The 19,781-nt window shown below is 35.6% G+C and overlaps 1 protein-coding gene across 1 annotated transcript; it reads left to right on the top strand.

Moving 5' to 3' along the window:
- Positions 1-7: 7 nt before the first annotated feature.
- ARL5B (ADP ribosylation factor like GTPase 5B) lies at positions 8-17,475 on the top strand. Its single transcript, XM_026098580.2, has 6 exons — positions 8-216; positions 6,595-6,655; positions 7,833-7,980; positions 11,008-11,091; positions 12,779-12,930; positions 14,377-17,475. The coding sequence occupies exons 1-6, from the start codon at positions 171-173 to the stop codon at positions 14,423-14,425; spliced, it is 540 nt and encodes a 179-aa protein (XP_025954365.1). The 5' UTR covers positions 8-170; the 3' UTR covers positions 14,426-17,475.
- The last annotated feature ends 2,306 nt before the right edge of the window (positions 17,476-19,781 follow it).

Below are 19,781 nucleotides of genomic sequence, written 5' to 3'. Positions count from 1 at the left end.
GTTGGGCGGAGCAGGGCGGGGCGTGAGCCCGCCCGTCCGGGAGCCGCGGGGGGTCGCGTCCGCCGCCGGGGAGCCGCCGCAGCGCCCGCCGCGGGCTCCGCCGTGGGCTCCGCCGTGTCGCGGGGGCTCGGCGGCCGCGCCCGGGGAGTCGAGCCCACGCCAGGCCAGGCATGGGCCTGATCTTCGCGAAGCTGTGGAGTCTCTTCTGCAACCAAGGTGGGCGCGGGGCCCGCGGCGCCGGGTTGTGGGGTCTCTGAGGGCGGGGGGCCGCGCCGCCGCCTCCGGGCCTCCCGGGGGGCGTGCCCCGGCGAGAGTCGATTTCTTCTCTGCGCGGGGTCCCGAGGGCTGGTTTTGCAGCGCCTCCTGCCCGGAGTCGCTTTGTTTCGCTGTCTCGGTTTGTCCCCACTCCCCCCTTCCGCTCTACTTGCCCCAGGCGGCTCTCCGAGCGGCGCGGGGCCTGCGGCGGCTCCTGGGATCGCGCAGCGGCAAACGCTGCTGCCGCCGCTCGGTTTATTTTCTCGCCGTACTGGAGCAGAAGCTTTGGGCGATCCAGATCTTGCTCGTTTTTTGCAGACCCTCATTCTGTTTTTAAACTAGAGTCTTCTGTTAAAATCGCGCTGTTTTTATCTGCAGTATTTAAGAAAAAACAAACTTGTTTTGGCGTCTTCGAAGTAAAGTTCTATTTTGGTAAAAGTTATTAGTTAATTAAATACGGTTAGTGACACAAGAAATTCACTTCTCAAAACACGACTCGTATTTTTTCTGAACTGGAAAAATTGGGGGAGAATCAAGGACACCCCCCCCCCTTCCCCAAGGAACTGTGAAATACTACTTTGATTTTTTTATTAAATACAGCAGCCTGCCTCTGTTCCCTCCCTCAAGGACTCCACTAAGGCATCTCTAAGCAGAGTAAATAACTTTTGTTGGCTTTTAGTCTTGAGAAATATTGCCACCATAAGGGTGCTGCCATACAATCTTGGGAAAGGAAGGAAGAGTTGCTGCTTCATTGTTTTGGTTTCCTTTTTCTTAGTAAATCACAATACTAGATTATGTCGATTCCACTTTATTGGGGCGGGGGGAGAGCCACATTGTCTTTGTTCCTGTTTAATAACTCCTGAGAGTTATTCTTCATACAGTTAACATATTAATGACAATTAGCATTACAGCATTGATGAGGCAGTGCTATGAAATACTTAACGTTTGGCTTCTATCCACTTGGGGGCATATGGGGTGTGTTTTAATCTTGGTTGGGGGGGAGGGGGGAGTTGGCTGGTTTTTGTCTCCACCTCTTGTGGCAACCATAGAGAAGAAAGTAATTTTCTTTTTTGTGGCCAGAATTGCAATTTTACCCTAGGAAAGCTAACTGTAAATTTCAGACTTATGCAGTAGAAAATTCTTCTCCAGTTACGTGGCTATTTTTCCCATAATAATATTAATAAAAAGGGGTAGTAATTATTGAGTTATTTCCTGTTGCTCTTCTAATCATAGGCCAAATCTAGGCAATTTATTGGAGAATTTTTAGACTGTCCTGTGAAACTGTTTGCTGAGCATACGAGCATGGGCAAAATCCTCATGTAACCACACATCTAGAGGGAATATTACAAAGATGCAAATATGCTTCTTAGGCCTAGCTGTGTGTAGAGCATGTCATCAGTTCACCATAGCTAGTGTGGGTTGTGCTGATAGTCTGAAGCACTTGATTACTGGCAAAATGAAAGGTTAAACAAAGCAAAGATTTGGAAAGTGCCATCTGGCTTCTATCAAGTAGAGCATGGAGAAGGAGGTGTGCCAAAGTGCTAGAAGATACAGAAGAGTAAATCATAGGCATTTCACTAGGGTGTTACGTGCTGAGTTTTCCTTTATGTAAAGGTGACAGTAAAACCTGGCATAAAAATGCAGAATGTGGAAGATAGCTGATCAGTAATGGCTAGACAGCTAAATACTTTAAAGAAATACCAGCAGGTGAGTTAATGCCGTAGGACTAGAAGGCACCTGATGATGTAATGTACTCCAGGAGGAAAATATGTAGGTAGTTTTTCCAGAAACTCACATCTTCAGATACTAGTATCTTAAAATGAGCACCATGCATTTTCATGACTCAGGATTCAGTGTAGTTAGAATAAGTGTGTAATGTATGGAAAATTGAATTCATTCAGACTAAATTTTTGCCTAACAGAAAAATGATAATCAATGTACCTTCCATCTTACTAAAGCACTGAATGTGATTTTATTTGTTTACACCTCTTGTTTATTTCTCTTGCAATTCAATTCTCTGCCTTAATAGCTAAATAGTACATGGTAAGAGGTTTTCATTAGTTGTTGAATCTTTAAAAAAATCTTCACATTACGGTGGATGCAGTAGGAACAAAGTAAAGCTATAGTTCACTTGTATAATTAAGATAAATCTCCCTTTAGCAGAAATTAAGTGTATAAAGTGCTTAACTTTTTTAATATTTAGTTTGTATCAAAACTGTTTCTTTCAGTTAAATGAATATTTTTGCTATTACAGCAATTTCAATTGCTGTATCTCAAATCCTTTGAGCTTGAAAAATGGAGATCCAGATTTTTGTGAAATATGGGGCTTCATAAGAATGTTAATTTTGGATCTTTGGTGAACTGAGGTTATTTGCAAGTGAGGTGACTTCAGTAAGGTAACTTAGGTTTGGGAAAGATTCTTTTAAGGAAATAAATTTGTTTCTTCACAATTAACCAAGCACCCGTGGAGTCTTCTTTCTGAAACACTTCCTTCAGGTAGAGAATCCTCTGTGATCTGTTTGAAGTTAACTGTTGATTCAAGAAATGGAACAAACAAAATGAAGTGTGCCATATCTTTGTGACTAAGTAGTATTCCTCTGGCAATTTTAAATGAGCTCATGAATGAAAAAGCTGAGCTGCATGTGTCATGTAACCCTTTGCACAGCGCCACCTTGATATATGAGGGCTGAAATAGGAAATTTTTAAATCAGAGTTCTGGAGGAGATCTAGGGGAAAAGTAGATTGATAAGCTGGTTGTCCGTGGCAGGTAAATAGTAGAAATATAGTAAAGAAAAGAGCTGGTGGGCATGTAGAGACTCCGCCTCTTGTTAAGAGGGGTCATGGGACCACAGATCTATTGGAATTCTTTGAAGGTGACAAGTTGCATGTGGATATCAATTTTAATCACACTTTGTGTGTTTTAGTTGCATATTGATTATGTAACATTCCAAATAAATGTTTTTTTATTCCTGAATTTTCTTATTTTGCTAAACTGAAGATATATTAGATATACTACATAGACACTTTAGCATGCCCATAATATATAGTTTGATATTATAGGAAAAATAGTTCCTTGACTATATCTTTTTTAAATGGAAGTGATATTTAAAAGGACTGAAAACAATTATGAAGGCAAAACATGCTTTAATACACCTTTTCTTACATACACAGCACAAATAGTAAAGTTTGACTTTGGTAGCAGAAGATACATGATACATTACTGTTTCCTTTCTTCATTTATTTTTTCAAATATGTTGGAGGAAAAGATTCTTGTTTTCCATTAAAAGATTTAGCTAATCTTTTTAATCCTTGCAAATTAGAAAGAGGAAAGGGAAAAGCTGTGAGGATTGTATTTGCAATTTTGGGTCCTTCTGTCACAGGGGAATATATAAAGAGTAAGTGAAGAAAAGAGCATATTATTTCTTCCTTCTACCATCTGCAAGATCATCCTCACTGTCCTATTATTTTGTAATATTAGACTGCCAGAGGCTTTGTAAGAATACTATTTCATTTTACTATTTTTTTAAAACAACTGCCCAGGAATGGTTGATATAACAATTCTTTTGATTCTTTTAGACAGTAGCCTAATACTGTCTGTTTCTCTCCTTTTTTTTTTTAAAAAAAAAAAGAAAAAACAACTGTACATGCCTCCTTTTTTCTACTCACTTTTTCCTCATTCAGCATGATTCCTAAAGACCCTTCTGCTCTTCTCTGGCACCTCTGTTATGGATTTTCTTCTCCCTTTTCCAAGAACGTAGTGGACTGGGAAGACTTTCATGAATACAACCCAAACTGAGTTTGAAAACCAGCCAATGAAAGGGAGAAACTTGGGTTAGCCTGTAAGTACAGAACACAAATAAGAGCCTAAATTACTGCTTACTGTTTACTCCGTAATTGTCCATTCTCTTATATGAAGCATCTTCTTATTTCCAAGAGCAATGGATAGTACTAATCTAGCTAAATGTTTTTTCCATCTTAGTTTGGCAGTTTTTACATTCATGTGTTCTTCCTTTAGTGTATGTATACAAGCAAGATCCTGTAATCTAACCAAACTAGATAGAAATTTGATTTTTGTGTGTGCAAGTGAAGAGTTTTTCATTACCATAGATGAGTATCAATGTAAATAGTGATTATATAGTTTTGAAAGCAACAAGTTGTTCCACCATTAATAGAAGGTGGAAACTGCCGTTTGCATGAGATACGAATGCTTTAATCTCATTAATTTCATATCTACCTGTTGCTTATTTATACATATTCAGTTACCGTATAAAAGACTGTTTGCCTATGGAATAACACAGGTAAGCTGTGCCTTTCCCCTACTCCCCCCATTAACACTGAACGATTCATATTTCAGTGGCTTTCAGAAACAATCATCTGAATGGGGAAAAAACATACTTTTTCTTCCTCACTGTGAGGAGTATGGTACTGTTTCATCTGACACTCTTCACACATTCTTAAGTAAGACTCTGAATGTTTGGCTTCTGATGTGAAGGTGGGAAATACGGGATGTAATGCCTAATGGGAACTCCTTTTCTTTTCTCCTCAAAAATAATACAATCAGTGTGCTACAAATGTAGAGTCATCTTCTTCCAAGATGGTACAGCTGTTTTAAAAAGGGCAGAAGGATATTTGTGTTTAAACTTTGAAAGCCCTTTAAACTTACTGAATTTGAAAGAGACAGAAACTCTAAATATATGGCATGGTTTTATTGGAGTGGTTTATTACTTGTGTATTTCTTAGACTAGCTGTAGGAAAATACATGAAGGTATAATTCATGAGTCACTATGTGTAGTTAGTTTTGTATTCTCTCTCACAGGTGTATTGATATAATTCTCTCTAACTAGACTTCAATATAAAAAGGATTTCTTACCACTTATGTAGGGAGAGACATTATTAATTAGTGGTATTGCTTCTTATGGGGCAAAAAGGATTGCTGGAATTAAGGGCAGGAAGAACTGTTTCCTTCTGATGCCTTGGCAGGATGCAGCGATAGGGGAAGTGATATGAGGAAATAGGTTTTAAGACTCTTTAGGGCTGTATCACATAGCAAAGCTTCTAATGAACATTCAAAGCAAAAGTTTGCTTGATAAAATCGCTTTCAGGATAAAAAGTACTAGATTATAATACATAAATAACCCCTCCGCACACAACTGCATAGACCTAGCTGGATTTTTTTTTTAACAGATTTCTTTACTTCTTTCTTAGACCACCCACCTGCAGGCAAAAACAAAGTAACTTGGTATTTATGATAAATATTCTGACCTTTTAGTAATTTCTTATAAGTCTTGTAAATTAAATGTGATATCTTAGGGGAAATCTTTAAGCTGTGAACCGTGTTTTGCTTCTGAATAAGTACCCTAGAATTTTAAATATGACCACCTCAAAAGTGAGCCTGTTAACATGCTTTAGGCAATTTTTACTTGTAGTATCCATTTATAACTTCTCTTTGCTCTCAAGTGATTTGCTTTTTTGTGGGCAAGTGAATCAGTATCTTCTAACTTTACACATGTATCGAAAGTAATTCTTATTGGCTATGCTGCTTTATTTGAAATTTAAAAAGGACTAAGTTCAGAGAAACACAATTTCCCTGTGCATGGAAAAATAACATTAATGCAGCATTTGTCAGATTACTGGTATGTAAGCAGCAGTTTTCAGTTCAGAAATTGTAGTGTTGGAATTTGTGATCCATTCAAAATATAGTTTCTTCTTACTTTTTGCTGTACAGATGATGGTAGTCCATTAAATGATGCATCTATTATTGAGCCTAGTATGTTAAACTAATATTTTTTGCAGACCTGGGATTTATTTTGCTGACTCTGAAGATCTACAGACTCATCTGTTCTGTGGAAAGCTAGTTCTTTCAAAATTCTAAACAACTTGTGGTGGTTAACTGATGTTTTTCTTTGCTGTATTATAAATACCAATAATATTCTGGATTTTGGTGAGTGCTTAAGATGGTGCACTGCTATCAATTATATTTTTTCCTTGTGCTTTATTTCTAAAGCTAAAATTTTATACAAAATAATCATATTAATATCTATTCCTTTATGAAGAAGATTTGAAATACTGGCTTTTCCTAAAACTGTAATCTCAGAGGAAGGTAAAGTTTTGTGAATTTTTTCCAAAACTTGTCACCATTCTGTGTAGGCTCTCAGAAGAAGGTAAAGTTTTGTGAATTTTTTCCAAAACTTGTCACCATTCTGTGTAGGCTGTTGAACTAAGACAATCACGTAGTTGCTTTCTTATATTTTTTTAAAAAAAGTCATTAACTAGAATTGTAATTATTGCTGTTTCCACTGGTTTATTCTTGCATTTTTTTGTGTGTGTGTGTTTATGCAGAGCACAAGGTAATCATAGTGGGACTTGATAATGCTGGAAAGACCACCATTCTTTACCAGTTGTAAGTATACAAACTATTTTGTTTTTAATTTTACACTTTAGTATTTGTCACTGCTTAGTCATTGAAAAGTCGGTTCTGAAACGTGACAGAAACTCTAGGGGTGCCTTAGTGCGCAGTATGTAAATGGATGGTGTTAGTCATTCTAAACATATTTCAGTTTAGTATTTAAATGATGAATAAAGGACCTGAAGTATTTTAAAACTGAGCTGTAAATAAAGCAAATAACGTAATTGTACAAGCATGTAGTGAACTGCTAATTGTTTTGCCATTAAAGCCTGTCTTAATTGGTAAATGTAGAAATCATCCTGTGACTGAAAACTTCAGGGAGGAACGTGTTTTTTAAATGAACTGGAATTCTAGTAACTGCAGGATCCATGAATGTTTCCAAGTGCTTCCTGATTGCAATACCTGATATTGTTGCCATTACACTTAACCACCCCCACCTCTTGCCTGTATTATAGAAATGTCTATGATAAATTCAACAGTATTGGCAGGGATATAATTACTGTGGTGATTGTGGAAAAGGAGGAGGGCATAATTCAGTGACCATGCATATATTCAGATATGAAGGAGGAAGGATATTTTCCGAAAACCCTTTTTCTGAGCACTTTGTCAAAGGTGAAAAGTAGAACTGAGATATTTTCAGCTGAGTAGTTCAGTAGTCAAACAGTCATTCAGAATTTGTTATGAAATCAAATTGCATTTTAATAAGTTGAGTGCTCTGATAAATTATATTCAGAATTAAATTCTGCACAGTTGAGTGTTCTCCTTATCTGAAGATCATTAGAATAGTAACTTTCTGCTTTGAAAGGAGCACATTCTAAGAGTAGTCTTTAACAAGAGAAGCCTGTTAAAGATAGAGATGCTTATCTATTTGTTGTAAACCTTTTCTGTGCTTGTTTTTCATTTTTGATGTCTTTAAGCACATTTAGAGTTTCTTTGCTACAAAAGCAAGTACTGTAGGAGAACTGTGTCAACTACAGTTTAGAACTGTTCTAAAATATTTGACTTATTTCTGTAAAAGTTCAAATATATAGCTTCTTGAAAAATGGTTATCCTTCTAAGAGAGCTAAAACATGTATTTTTTTTCCCTCTAACATATTTATTCTAATTGATCTGTGACAAGCCTTGTGGGTTTTGTTGGTTGGTATTTATGGTGTGATATTGTTTTCTTTAGCTTAATGAATGAAGTGGTTCATACTTCTCCAACCATAGGAAGCAATGTAGAAGAAATAGTAGTGAAAAATACTCATTTCCTCATGTGGGACATTGGAGGACAAGAGTCATTGCGGTCCTCATGGAATACCTATTATTCAAACACAGAGGTATGTGAAGCTGCTTCCAATTTGCAAATTCAATAAGTTTATTTGTGTGTATTTATTGGGAATATTGGTAGACATTTGTGAAGATTGCAGCTATGTTATCTTTAAATATTTTTGAGGGAGACCAAACTCAAAAAGTATAAGGTGTCTCTGGCATGCAGCTAATTAACATATTTTTCCTGTCCACTATGAATTAGTGTTGTCATTTGACCTGTGGAATGAACTGTGAAGTTGGGCTTTTTTTTCTAGGCCATTGAATGATATCAAGATAAATTTTTAAACGAAACTGACCTTTTTCATGTTTTTCTCAAGTAAGTGAAAAAGCAATTTTTTGAATGTACTCTGCGAGGACTTATAGTTGTTAAATGAACTTCTATACATCTAATCCGAAATGTTTTTTAGAGCAATGATAATTAAAGATGAAGAACAAAACTTTCTTCAGGCAGCAGTATTTAAAAAGCTCAGCAGCTTGTGGCTTTTATCCAAAGGATAATGGGAAGGCTAGCTGTGCGGTAGTTGGGACGTACTGGTAAAGCTGCCATTGCTAGAGAGGTTGGAGTAGAACTCACCAACGGTTGTCCTTTTGATTTTTTTCCCCCCTTCTCTCCTCCCCCTCCAAATCCACATTTTTGATGCCAAAAGGCTGTGAACCCAACATGCACTTAAAATCTCTGTAGGCTCACTTTGAGGCTTGTACATTGATGTAAAGAATTTTAAACTTTTTTTAACTGTTTGTATTAAAAGGAAAGGTGGCTTTAATTGTAAATGTTATTTCTTATGCAAGTATTCCATCCTTCTGTACAATGTGGTTTTGTGCCTTATGCCACCCTTTGGAAGAGGAGAGGTTAGAGTGATCTACCCTAAGTGTTCAGAAACTTTATAACTACCAAAGGCCTGGTGATGAGCCTCACCCCTAGTTTTTTTTTTTTTTTTTTTTTTTTTAATTCTATCTAACGTGGCTATGACAAATGAGAGAGGATGAAGAGACTTCTGCCAGCAGTATCTGGGACAATAACTTCTTGACCTTTGCACATTGAATCTTCCCAGGTTCTGGAATTTGAGGAGATACATGTCTTGGTTCTTTTTTGATCCTGTTTGGAAATGTTTTTCATCACGATATTCTAGTTAATAAGTGTTTGAAATCCAGTGCTCTAGCAGTTGAAAAGAAGAACTTGCCTTTACTTAGAAGCTTTGTTGAAAAGAGTTGAGGAAGAAAAGGGATCTGTTTGGTATGCTAATCCAAACATCCCTCTTAGTCATAGTTCCTTTACTGTTCCTCCTCATCTGCCAGACATCTCAAAGTCACAGCAGCATTAAATTGACTTAGTTTTTCATACTTTCCGATCTCTTTCAATGGACTATACATCGCCTTAATTATATAAGGTGAAGTGATTTTGGAGCATATGTTGAATTATAGCAGTGACTTGTAATCCTCCTTTTTTATTACTGATTTGCATGCAGCTTTTATCTCTTATCTCTTTCCTTATCTGTAAATGGAAGCAATATAAGTAAAATCTTTGAAATGATGTAAAATCCCACAAATAAGATTTTAAATGCATACCTATCCTAAATAGTTTCAATTTAACATGGATAATTCTGCAGTTCAGTTTTAAAAGTCAGAACAGAAGGATATTGAGACAGGCTTACATGTCCAATTTTTTTTTTTTTTGGGGGGGGGCGGCGGTTAGGAACGGTATCTGATGGTGTACATTGTCTCTAATGATTATTCTGAGGGGGGAAAAAACAAAATGAGAGAAAATGAGGAAAAAGGGGACAGGAAAATTGTTCTCACTGGTGAGCTGGGAAGAGAAGTAATGGTGTCCCTCAGGTAAATGTCATCTTCAGGGAGTTCTCTCCAGTGCAGCAATTGTTCTCTGCAACTCTTTTTCCATAGTAGTTGTATAACTTTCATCAGGACCCCCTTGATCTCCCTGCTGGTTGTTCCTGCTTATGATGCTGTTAATGCTGATTGGAGCACCCTTTGGTCAGGGGCAGATGTTGAACACTGATCAGTAGTTACGGTTTGTGTGTGCATATTACTGGATAGTGCTTAACAGCTATTTGAGTATTACCCACCATGTAACAGCATGTCTTTTTCTTTTTTTCCCTCTAGTACAAGGTTTTACACTAAAAGCTGTGAAACAAGGGGGAGAAAAAGTGGGGTAAAAAGAGTCATTTTCACACCAGTGGCTCTTGCTTTCCTCTGGAAACGTGATGTAATAGACACAGCAGTGTCTCAGTATACACAAGTGCAAGGCCACAAGAACAGTGTGCTAGGAAGAGCAATAAGGGAAAAGTCACTGCCATAGCAGCTTCTGAGTGCCTAACTTACGGAGTGCAAAGTTGTAAGTGAAAGACCAGCTGCAGAGGCCCTTTGCATTACAAAGGTTAAGACGTTGCACAGCAATGTAATGCTAAATCTTGCAGTTACATAACTTTCCTAAGGTCTGATGTGCTACTGGAAGTAACTTTTCTTAAGCCTTGCAAAAAAGTTGACTGTGAATTTCCAAAAATGCTTCTTTCACCATAGAGAATTTGAATTTCAGTTTGGTATTTTTCTGAGTATACACCTAGTAGGAAATAGTAATGGTTGTTTTCACTGATAATTGAGTACAGTATAGCAAGTTTCTATCACCCACATTCTATGTGTGATCCATGATCTGTAGGTGCTTTGGTACCTACATGACTATTTGGCTTATGATTTAAGGGCTGAAAATCCAACTGGGAGACTGGTATAATTAACCATAGTACATAAAAAGTATATCTTAGTTGCACTGCTGAAATGTACATATGCAGTCCTTTTTTCTTTAAACTATAATCTTTATGTATGATTCCTAGAGCTCGAACAAATGAGACTGTAACAATAAACCTCTTGTTCTGTTTTCTAATGTGTTTTGAGAGTCCATGCCTTTCTTATACAAGAAGACGTGCAGTAGTGATCTCTTGAAAATGTGCTTTCTGTAGTTTTTTTACTTTGTATCTATTTTGTAATTTTAACTTTATTTGCATACTGTACTATTTTTTCCCTAGTTCATCATTCTTGTTGTTGACAGCATTGACAGAGAGCGACTTTCTATTACAAAAGAAGAACTTTACAGAATGCTGGCTCATGAGGTATAGTAGAGATTTGGAATAATAGATTTCCTGTGTTGTGAACAGTCAAATAACACTGCGTGGTTCCTATGTTAACAAAAATTATACCATCACAAAAAAATTGAGCCTGAAAATGCATGCGTTTTGGGCACACTTTAAAACTATGTAAACTATAAATAAGTAGGCAAGCTATAATACAGAATATACATCCCTTTACACCCTTTTAATAGGGCTCACTGGATTGTAATCAAATCGCTCTTTACTTTATAAATGTTGAACTTTAAAATTTTTTACAATTTTAATTACTTCATGTTAATGTGAGCGGTGTTATTGTTCTTCACAGTCTCTCTTTTTTTTTTTCAGTTTAATGGTTAAAATTTGAAAAAAATTAAAATTTTTAAAAAGCAGGCAATTCCATTTTTCTTTCTTAGTTGTTTTAATCCTGTTCCTTAATATTAAGGAGCACATATAATACTATAGTTAAATTAGTTTCAGTTTAGTTTCCTTCTGAATTATTTTATTTCTAATTTTATTATTGTGTGTTGTGTTAGGGATTGTTCTACACTGGGTCAACCCCCCCTATCATCCTAAACTAACACCTAAATTGGATTAGTTAAAGTACATTAAAATCTTCTGTGGTTACTTACCAGGTGAATTTGGGTTGCGTTAAATCTAAACATCTTTATTCTTTCTTGACAGAAAGGGTTTTAGTATAGTGCAAATAATTCTGTTGAGTTCATTTCTCTGAATGTTTTGCAGTCTGTTTCAAATGAATGAGTTTTTCTTCACAGTTCAGTACTAATCTAATTTGGGTCTGATGGTGAGGAGTAAATACTTTATCAAAAAAGGTGGAAAGATAACTTTTTGTGGTGCATTTTTCCAGTGTAATTATATAAGCTTCCAGTGTTGCAAGCACTTACAAGATGGTGATCAGTCATGTCCTGAAAACAATCGGTAGGCCAACTTGAAATGAGACTACACTGTAATAAGGACTACTTGTGAGAGTGAATTTTTTTACTTTGGACCATAAGGGTTTGTTGTTTTTTCTCTTGATGGAGAAGTTGTCTCAAAATTTAATACAGGTTTAAATCTCTATTGAGCACTTTTAATTAGACCTGCCAGCTTCACTGCATTTGTCTTTACTTCTGTACTTCTAAAACCATGTCTTGTCTAGCTGCTTTATGCAATCCTAATATTCGTACAGAAACAAAACTACTTATTAGTACTGTAAAACTTAGAAGTTTTTAGGTAGCTTTCTTAAATTGTTGCTGCTTTAATCACTAAATAACTTGTTTACTGAAGTTGAAAATAATTTCAAGGGAATGATATCTAGCAAACTTTTCCATTTAGATAGCATCCAATTTAGGTTTTGGAATGTTTATCTAATAGTAACTTCACTGTCTGGATGGTGTGGAGCTCTATAAAATATACTTTAACAAGAGTTTCATTGGTTGACATATGAATATATGGACAACACCAAAAGGACTGTCTTGTAAAACATTTTAATTTGATTCTCTGCAGTGCAGAACGCTACTAAATAAATTGCTTTTTTCAGTCTCAGAGTATTTAATTTCTTTAATGTGTAAGTCTGTCAAAGCTACATGCTGTCATGTAATTGTAGAACAGCTTGAATGCTGCTCTTTTGAGGACCACAGTTAACACAATATGCTTTTAGCTCTTTGTAATAACTACTGTAAATTACTTCTAGGATTTACGGAAGGCCGCAGTTCTCATCTTTGCGAACAAGCAGGACATGAAAGGTTGCATGACAGCCGCTGAAATATCTACATACCTCACCCTTAGCTCCATAAAGGATCACCCATGGCACATTCAGTCCTGTTGCGCGTTGACAGGAGAAGGGTAAATGTTTACTATTTAAGTACAGTAATGTATGGCAAATGAGAACACTGTTTTAGAAGCTTATTGATACCAGTCTGGATCTACTGAAAAGCATCTTTGGAGTCAGAGGGACATTTTGAATTTTTCCTTTTCTTTATTGAAACTTGTAGATTAATTTTGTAAGTCAAATTCCAAATTTGCATCAAGTATTCTTTCAGTTTACATTAAAATTTTTTTTCTTTCAGTTTATATAAAAAAGTCTTCTAATGTGTAAAACTTAGGTATTTTTTTCCTTAGCCACATAGTACAACCTTTGCAATAATGTTGTTTTGTGGCATCAGACATGATGAATCCTACTGAATATTTGGCAAGTGAGAACATCCTCCTCACTTCTAGCATGAAGTATTTTTTTTTAATGCAATGGAGATGTCTTGTGGAGTGATTGGTAGCATATGCTTCGTTAGGGTGCGATGTGTTAGTAAGAATGCCTTGGGTTTTGAATTGGGTTTTTTGGATGACTTAACAGTTAACTCCACTTTCCTCCTACTCCACTTTGGCCAAAGGCACTTTGAATATTTACTTTATGTACTAACTTAAATCTTCAAACAAGTTGGCATTTGGAGCAGGGGAGAGATTCCTGAAGATTGACTTTGGTCATCCTAGGCTTCGTTTTAAATTAAAATAGAAAACAAGATGAAAAATTAGAGAACTTAAAACTGTGACACTGGTGAGAAACTCATCAAAAAAAATTCCAGAGGATGGTTCAGGTCAGGGATCTAATTCTGGGAAGGTCTGACAGGAGTCTGGGGAGATTAGCTCTGGGAGGCTGTTAGCCTTTATGAATACCTGGGTCACGATTTACTTTACAAAAGTAAAGCTTAAAGATGACACAAACTAGGAAACTGAATCCCTAGAAAATAGAATGAAAGTCTGTCTTCTGACACATAAGAACTTTAAATGTTGTAGATACAAATTAGGTAAGTAAGCAGATCAGATCCCATCTAATCTTCATGTTTAATATGGCATCTTTTTAGTTTTGTAGTGGGATTGTGGAATGCTTGATACAGTGCCTTTCATTTAACTAATTCAGTCTGGGTAAATTTGTCTTTTAGTGTGAAAATGTCTAGCTTTTAAGTAAGCAGTCTATCATGGGAAACCTGTATTAAAAAAAAGTATATTTTTGTTTCCATGTAATTCCGAGTAAGTGAGTGGAGTTTCATGTTTTAACTTTACAAGAAAAAATAGAAAGAATGCCAAGCTTCAGTAAAATAGCATGCTTGACCAGCTTCTTGCGGTTAAAGCCCGAGTAGATTTAATTTAAAACACTGTTTACTCTATTCATGTTTCACTCTGAGTTCCAGCTGCTTCTATTTATTTTTAGTAGATTGGTTTAAACATAAAACAAATGGCAGACACTTAAGATGTTGGAACGGAACTAGTATCAACATAACATCTCTTATCTTTCAGATTATGCCAAGGCTTAGAGTGGATGACCTCCCGAATTGGAGTGAGATAGCTTTTTGGGAAAGGAGAGACTTCTATTTATCCTGTGAACATGTACATTTTTCTGTACTTCTCGCTGCTGAAGCGGTGACTGTTTAATTTATAACAGCCAACCTCCAAGCTGTACTTGAATCAAGTGCAGCTGAACTGAAACACAAAGTATTTTCTTAGCTTTTTTAATACACTAATCTTCAACTGGATGAACTTATGTGAATTTGTTTTTAAGCATTGAAATTCCTCTGATTATATATTCTGACTTTTTCAATGATAGTTTGTTAAGATCTGTTCTGCCATTTTCAGTGTTTCATACCTGCTCATCCTTGTTTATATAACTTACTAACAAAAATGAGGGCAGATTGTCTAATAATGAAAAAGTAGTGTCTAATTATGAAAAAGTAGTGACTAAATTGACCTTTAGCATAGCTTTGATCTCTGAAGGTGACCATATCTCCAATTGGGCTACCTGGAAAGTCAGTAGGCTTCTAGTCAGCACAGAAATTAAGTTATGAGTGCAAGTTTTTAAGTCCTGAATGAGTTAGCTACTTATAGTTAATATTGAGGGGCCTTTTAAAGTGGTGTATGATTGGATTTCTGCCTTAAAAGAGATTTATTTCATTCCCATTTTGTCTGGTAAGTAGTTCTGGCTTCTAATTCTCTTTATCTGAAAACACATCTTTGTACAGTGGATAGAAATCGTATTATTAGATTTTGTGTTACTCATTTAGACCTTTAATAACTTTTTTAAAAAATAAACCTCTTGATAACAAAACTTGGAATCATAGCAGCCAGTGTTATGTGTGGACGTGCTGTAATTGTTAAAATTTTTAATACTGTACATACATGAGCCTTCCTCAACTTTCAGTGAGAGTGTTATTTTTTAAATGAATGCAAAATCAAAAGGGAAGCCAGAGCTATAAATAGAACAGTATCATGGCACTGTATGTATTTGTAGACTTTAGAATGAAATTCCTGACACTTATTTACATGTTTTCAAATGTAAGTATTTTTTGGATTCCATAGTGCACAAAATATTTTGCCTTAGTTTTTTTTTAATCTTATTTGCAGGAACAGAGAAATTTGCTGTTCTATTTAGATTCACTCACCTGAAACTGAGTAACTGGGAGCTTAAAAAGTAGAGAGCCTCCAACTAAAAAAGAGGTGGGGAAAGATTGGACTTAGTAATTCTTAATTCAATTTGAAGGGGATGGCGTTAGATCTGTAAAGAGAATTGGGCGTCTGAAACAACAGATGAAGTTACTGAGAGGGTTAGGCACTAAAAACTAAAACCAAAGAAAAACAGAAAAATAAAACTAAAGCAATACTGGGCACCCAACCGTTAGTGAAATCCTGTTAGTGATTGTATATCTAACCTACATAAATGCCTGGCAGGCTTTCCGAAAGCACCATTCTGCACTGTAGTGTGTCTAAACAGCACTCAGAATCTGATCACTAAAAACATTTTGCTAATTCACTGTCTAGAGATAATTCTTCTTTATCCAAGTCCACTTAAATGACAAAATATTTTTGATAAATCTTGTTTTGATAAATGAGGCACATTTGAGTTTTATTTATTAAAATTTTGTTTTGCATATTTTCAATTGAATTCCATTTTTACTGGAACAAAGCTTAGCGAAATTTAAAAATCAGTATATATTTTGTCATAAATCTCCTTTTTAAAAAAAGACTTTGAATACATACGAAATCTGTTTGAATAAATATATAAATGCTGGTTAGAAAAAGTTAAATTCAGGGGAAAGGTTGAGTGTCAAGTCAGCATGTCGGAAAAATATGTTAAACCAGTGAAAAACAGTACTTTAAAAATAAAGGAATGCAAGACAAGTTTAAAATTCGATATTAAAGCTTCTTGCTGGCTCTGATATTCCACAGTTGTACTAATGTGTGAAAATAAGATTTGTTTTGTTTTTAGAAAGTAAATTACAAATGGAAAAAAAAACCCAATACCTTGAATGAGGACTCTTGGTGATAATTTTGGTTTGTAATTTAAATTTATATTCAGCTTGAATTTTATGCAGTTTTATATATATTCAGCACCACACCTCAAAAGTACTATTTGGATACATTGTCCTTGCTCTGCAAAAGCACGTAGGAAAGTATGATTTTGTATTTAACACTTTTCAGGTAAAACCTTTTGTAAACCAATAGTTCAATTACTAAATTCAGTCCCCTGTGATACAACACATCTACATCAATTAGAAGGAAATGGTCATGTTGTGGACCTTAGAATATTAGAACAAAGAAACATTTCTTTTAATTCTTTAACACTTCTTTAAGACCATTGAGTACCTTTACAGAAATAAGCATTCTTGACAATAGCTATGATTTTGATCAGCTTGCTACTTCCTTTTCTGCAACAGTATTCCATTTGTGATATCCCTTTGTTCACTGCACTGCTGCTAGCTTTGTTATGAGTTTTTTTGTTTTTGAATAAAGGCTTGGTGTGGGGTGGTTTGGTTTATTCTTAATGACCTTCATAACCTAGTAAACTAAAAAGTTATTCAATTAAAAATAGTTTTAGGATGGGATGCTTTAGAAAACAACATCTGTCTTTGCACTACAACCAACTGCATGAATGTTTTTTGTTAATCTATATGTAGTTAATATATTACAGGTAGTTTTGCACTTTGAAAGTATTTTGCTTTTAATGTACTGTCTATGCTTGTAATCAGCTTCTCAGTGGAAAATACTAATATAAGGACACTTAAAAAAAAAAAAAACTAGAGAAAAATGCCACAGTTTTTCTCCTAAATAATCTGTTTTACTCAAAATACAGTACACTGTAATGTAGCACACTAAGATGCACATGTTATAGCCTATCTTGTAAAATCAGACCCCTTATGTTAAAATAATATGACTTATTATGAGAGCAGCAGTTTTGCTTTGTTTGACAGCTTCTGCAAGCGTGCTCCTTTGAGCAACTTTGTTCATATTTTGACAGGGTTAGAAGGATCAGCTTTTTGAAAATAGTCCTTCCAGACTTTTAAGCTCTTTTGCTTATTGAATTTGCTTAGTTTATTTGAAATAAATTAAAGTTTTTACATTGGACTTTCCCTGCCCTACCTCTGATGTGTTCATTTGTAAGGCAGCTGTTCTTATTAACTATATCCACTAATAATTTTAATGTTTCCTTCCCTGTATTCTTCATGCTAATTATTTTAAGACTGAAGAAAGCCTTATTGCATAAATAAATACTAGAAAAAATAAACCGGGTAATTGAGCAGGGAGTATACCATGCTTTGCATTTTTTTTTTATCCAGATAACTTTTATCTGCTTCAATGATAGTGAGCACCATTTATTAAGGAATTTTTTTTTTTCATGACCAGAAAAAGTTGATCTTCCTTTTGCACTGTTTAGCAAGTTAAAGCGGGTCATTCCTGGCTAAGAAAATGAAACAGTTCTGTTTCCCTTCCTTACCCTACAGTTCACATACAGTGTAGCTTGCAAACATGCAGGTTTTCTTTATTATATTTCTGTATATTGGATTTTTGAACAGTTGATCTGTATTTTGTAAACTGAAGTGCCCACTGTGAAGCATGCAGTTTGGATAATTTTTTTTCCCAGTTTTCAGAATAAAATTCCACATCCAAACTTGTGTCCTTTTTCTGTGAATTTTATAACAGACACCTAGATGCATTTTTGGGTGTGGAAAAATACTTTCTGATGAAAAATTCAAGTGTTTTATTCTGCTCAAATAATCTCTTTTAAAGATATTGAAATTTGGCTAGTGCTTTTATTTTTTAAGACTTCTTGAGAATATGACTTGTAGATATATGTATGTATAATATTTAGAAGCAGATCAGTTGTTTCTGTAAAAAGTGAAAACGGAAAAAATGCAGCAAGTTGAATTCCTGTTTTCCTTTTCAATCCTAATACTATTTCATAAGACTTTCAGACATCTTTGTCCTGCTGTGTTCATTTTCAGCTTCCTAATATAACATGGTATGAGTTGTTTCCTTTTTTTCCTAGCAGTTCCAAAAACCTTTTTATGTTTAAAAAACAGACCTAAAAACCTTAAATGCTTGTTGACATCAGTTTCTTAAGTTAGTGGAAAGCTAGGCATATGTTAGATGAAGAGGAAAACTTTGTAAATACAAGCCAATAAATATTGGAGTTTTAGTAGCCCAGAACTTTTGTAGGACTACATGAATGTTGCTTGTCTTCAATTTGTGTGCGATTTGGGCTGTCTAAAGATACTTTGTTTTCAGAATACTACAATTGGAGAATGTGTCAAATCTCATGGGCAAAAAAGTCCTTTTGGCAGAATGCTTCATTAAGCGTAATAATGCTCAGTCTGCTTGAGAGGTCCTGAACGCATACTAGGTTTTTCCCTGTTCACATGTATATTTATGTTAGTTTGCATTAAGTGTGTGCCTCATCTTACTCTCTGTACTTGCCACTGGAGGTCAGGCTTGGGAAATAAGCTATCTCAATTTCTTGCTGTTGTCTTACTGCCTTTCCATCCTGTCTCTGATTGGAGCCTTTTTTTTTTTTTTAAATTATGGATTATTGTTGTATATCTTGTCTAAAGATACTGACAAAGGCATATGAGGTGCGGGACAAAAAAAGAAAAAGGTGGTCATTCTATATGTGTTTTACCAAGGAAGCTGCGTTTTCCTTACTTGGCTCTTTTACTAAATCTGGTCTTGCTTCACTGTTCTCTCTTGTTTCTGTTTTACATATCGTAAGTACCTTAGGTAAGTTTGTCTGTGTTCATATTTATCCTCAGCCCCAAGCAGGCTGCATTTCCAAGAAAGGTGTTCTCCTTGGGATTGTTGGAATCTTATCTGGTGGCCTAAAGTGTCCACTAACTGTGTATTCTACAGAACCTGCACAACGGTTTCTGGTACACAGGCACAGTTTATTTCCTGCAGGTTATCCAGGCAGGCTATACTCCAGATACATGTCACAGTTTCCCCTGATACCTGTGGGCACTAGCAGTTTCTTAGCTTTCAAGTTCTTATTTCCAAGTTCTTTTGTATCAAATTTAAAACTTGCCATTCATCACTGCCATTCACTATTTTGAAGTTCATGCTATTATTTTTATCTCTCAGGAGACTTTCCTTTTTTTCTGTGTAACAAATTCCATAAATAAAAAATGAACAGATTTTTTTCAGCAGCAGTGTTGGCCTAGTGTCAAACTTGCATGTCTGTGCTGTGCAAGTATATACTATTTTTTGATTTAGGAAATTAAGGTGTTTTACACAGATAGAGATTATACTGTTATAACAGTGTTGACACTGGCTCTTGTCATTACACAGTTGTGATCACTGTCAAAGTCTGGCTTTGTCCAAAGAACTTGGACAATTCTTTCTGTACAAGTTGTTTATTTTTTGGAACTTCTTGCCTAGGT

Source organism: Dromaius novaehollandiae, chromosome 2 (assembly GCF_036370855.1).
Source record: "Dromaius novaehollandiae isolate bDroNov1 chromosome 2, bDroNov1.hap1, whole genome shotgun sequence".
Classification (NCBI taxonomy): Eukaryota; Metazoa; Chordata; class Aves; order Casuariiformes; family Dromaiidae; genus Dromaius; species Dromaius novaehollandiae.
This window is presented reverse-complemented; position numbering and strand designations above follow the sequence as displayed.

Coding starts and splice junctions, on each gene's coding strand:
- ARL5B (XM_026098580.2), top strand. CDS start 171: ATGGGCCTGATCTTCGCGAAGCTGTGGAGTCTCTTCTGCAACCAAG. Junction 6,656..7,832: donor ACCACCATTCTTTACCAGTT/GTAAGTATACAA, acceptor TGTTTTCTTTAG/CTTAATGAATGAAGTGGTTC. Junction 7,981..11,007: donor CCTATTATTCAAACACAGAG/GTATGTGAAGCT, acceptor TTTTTTCCCTAG/TTCATCATTCTTGTTGTTGA.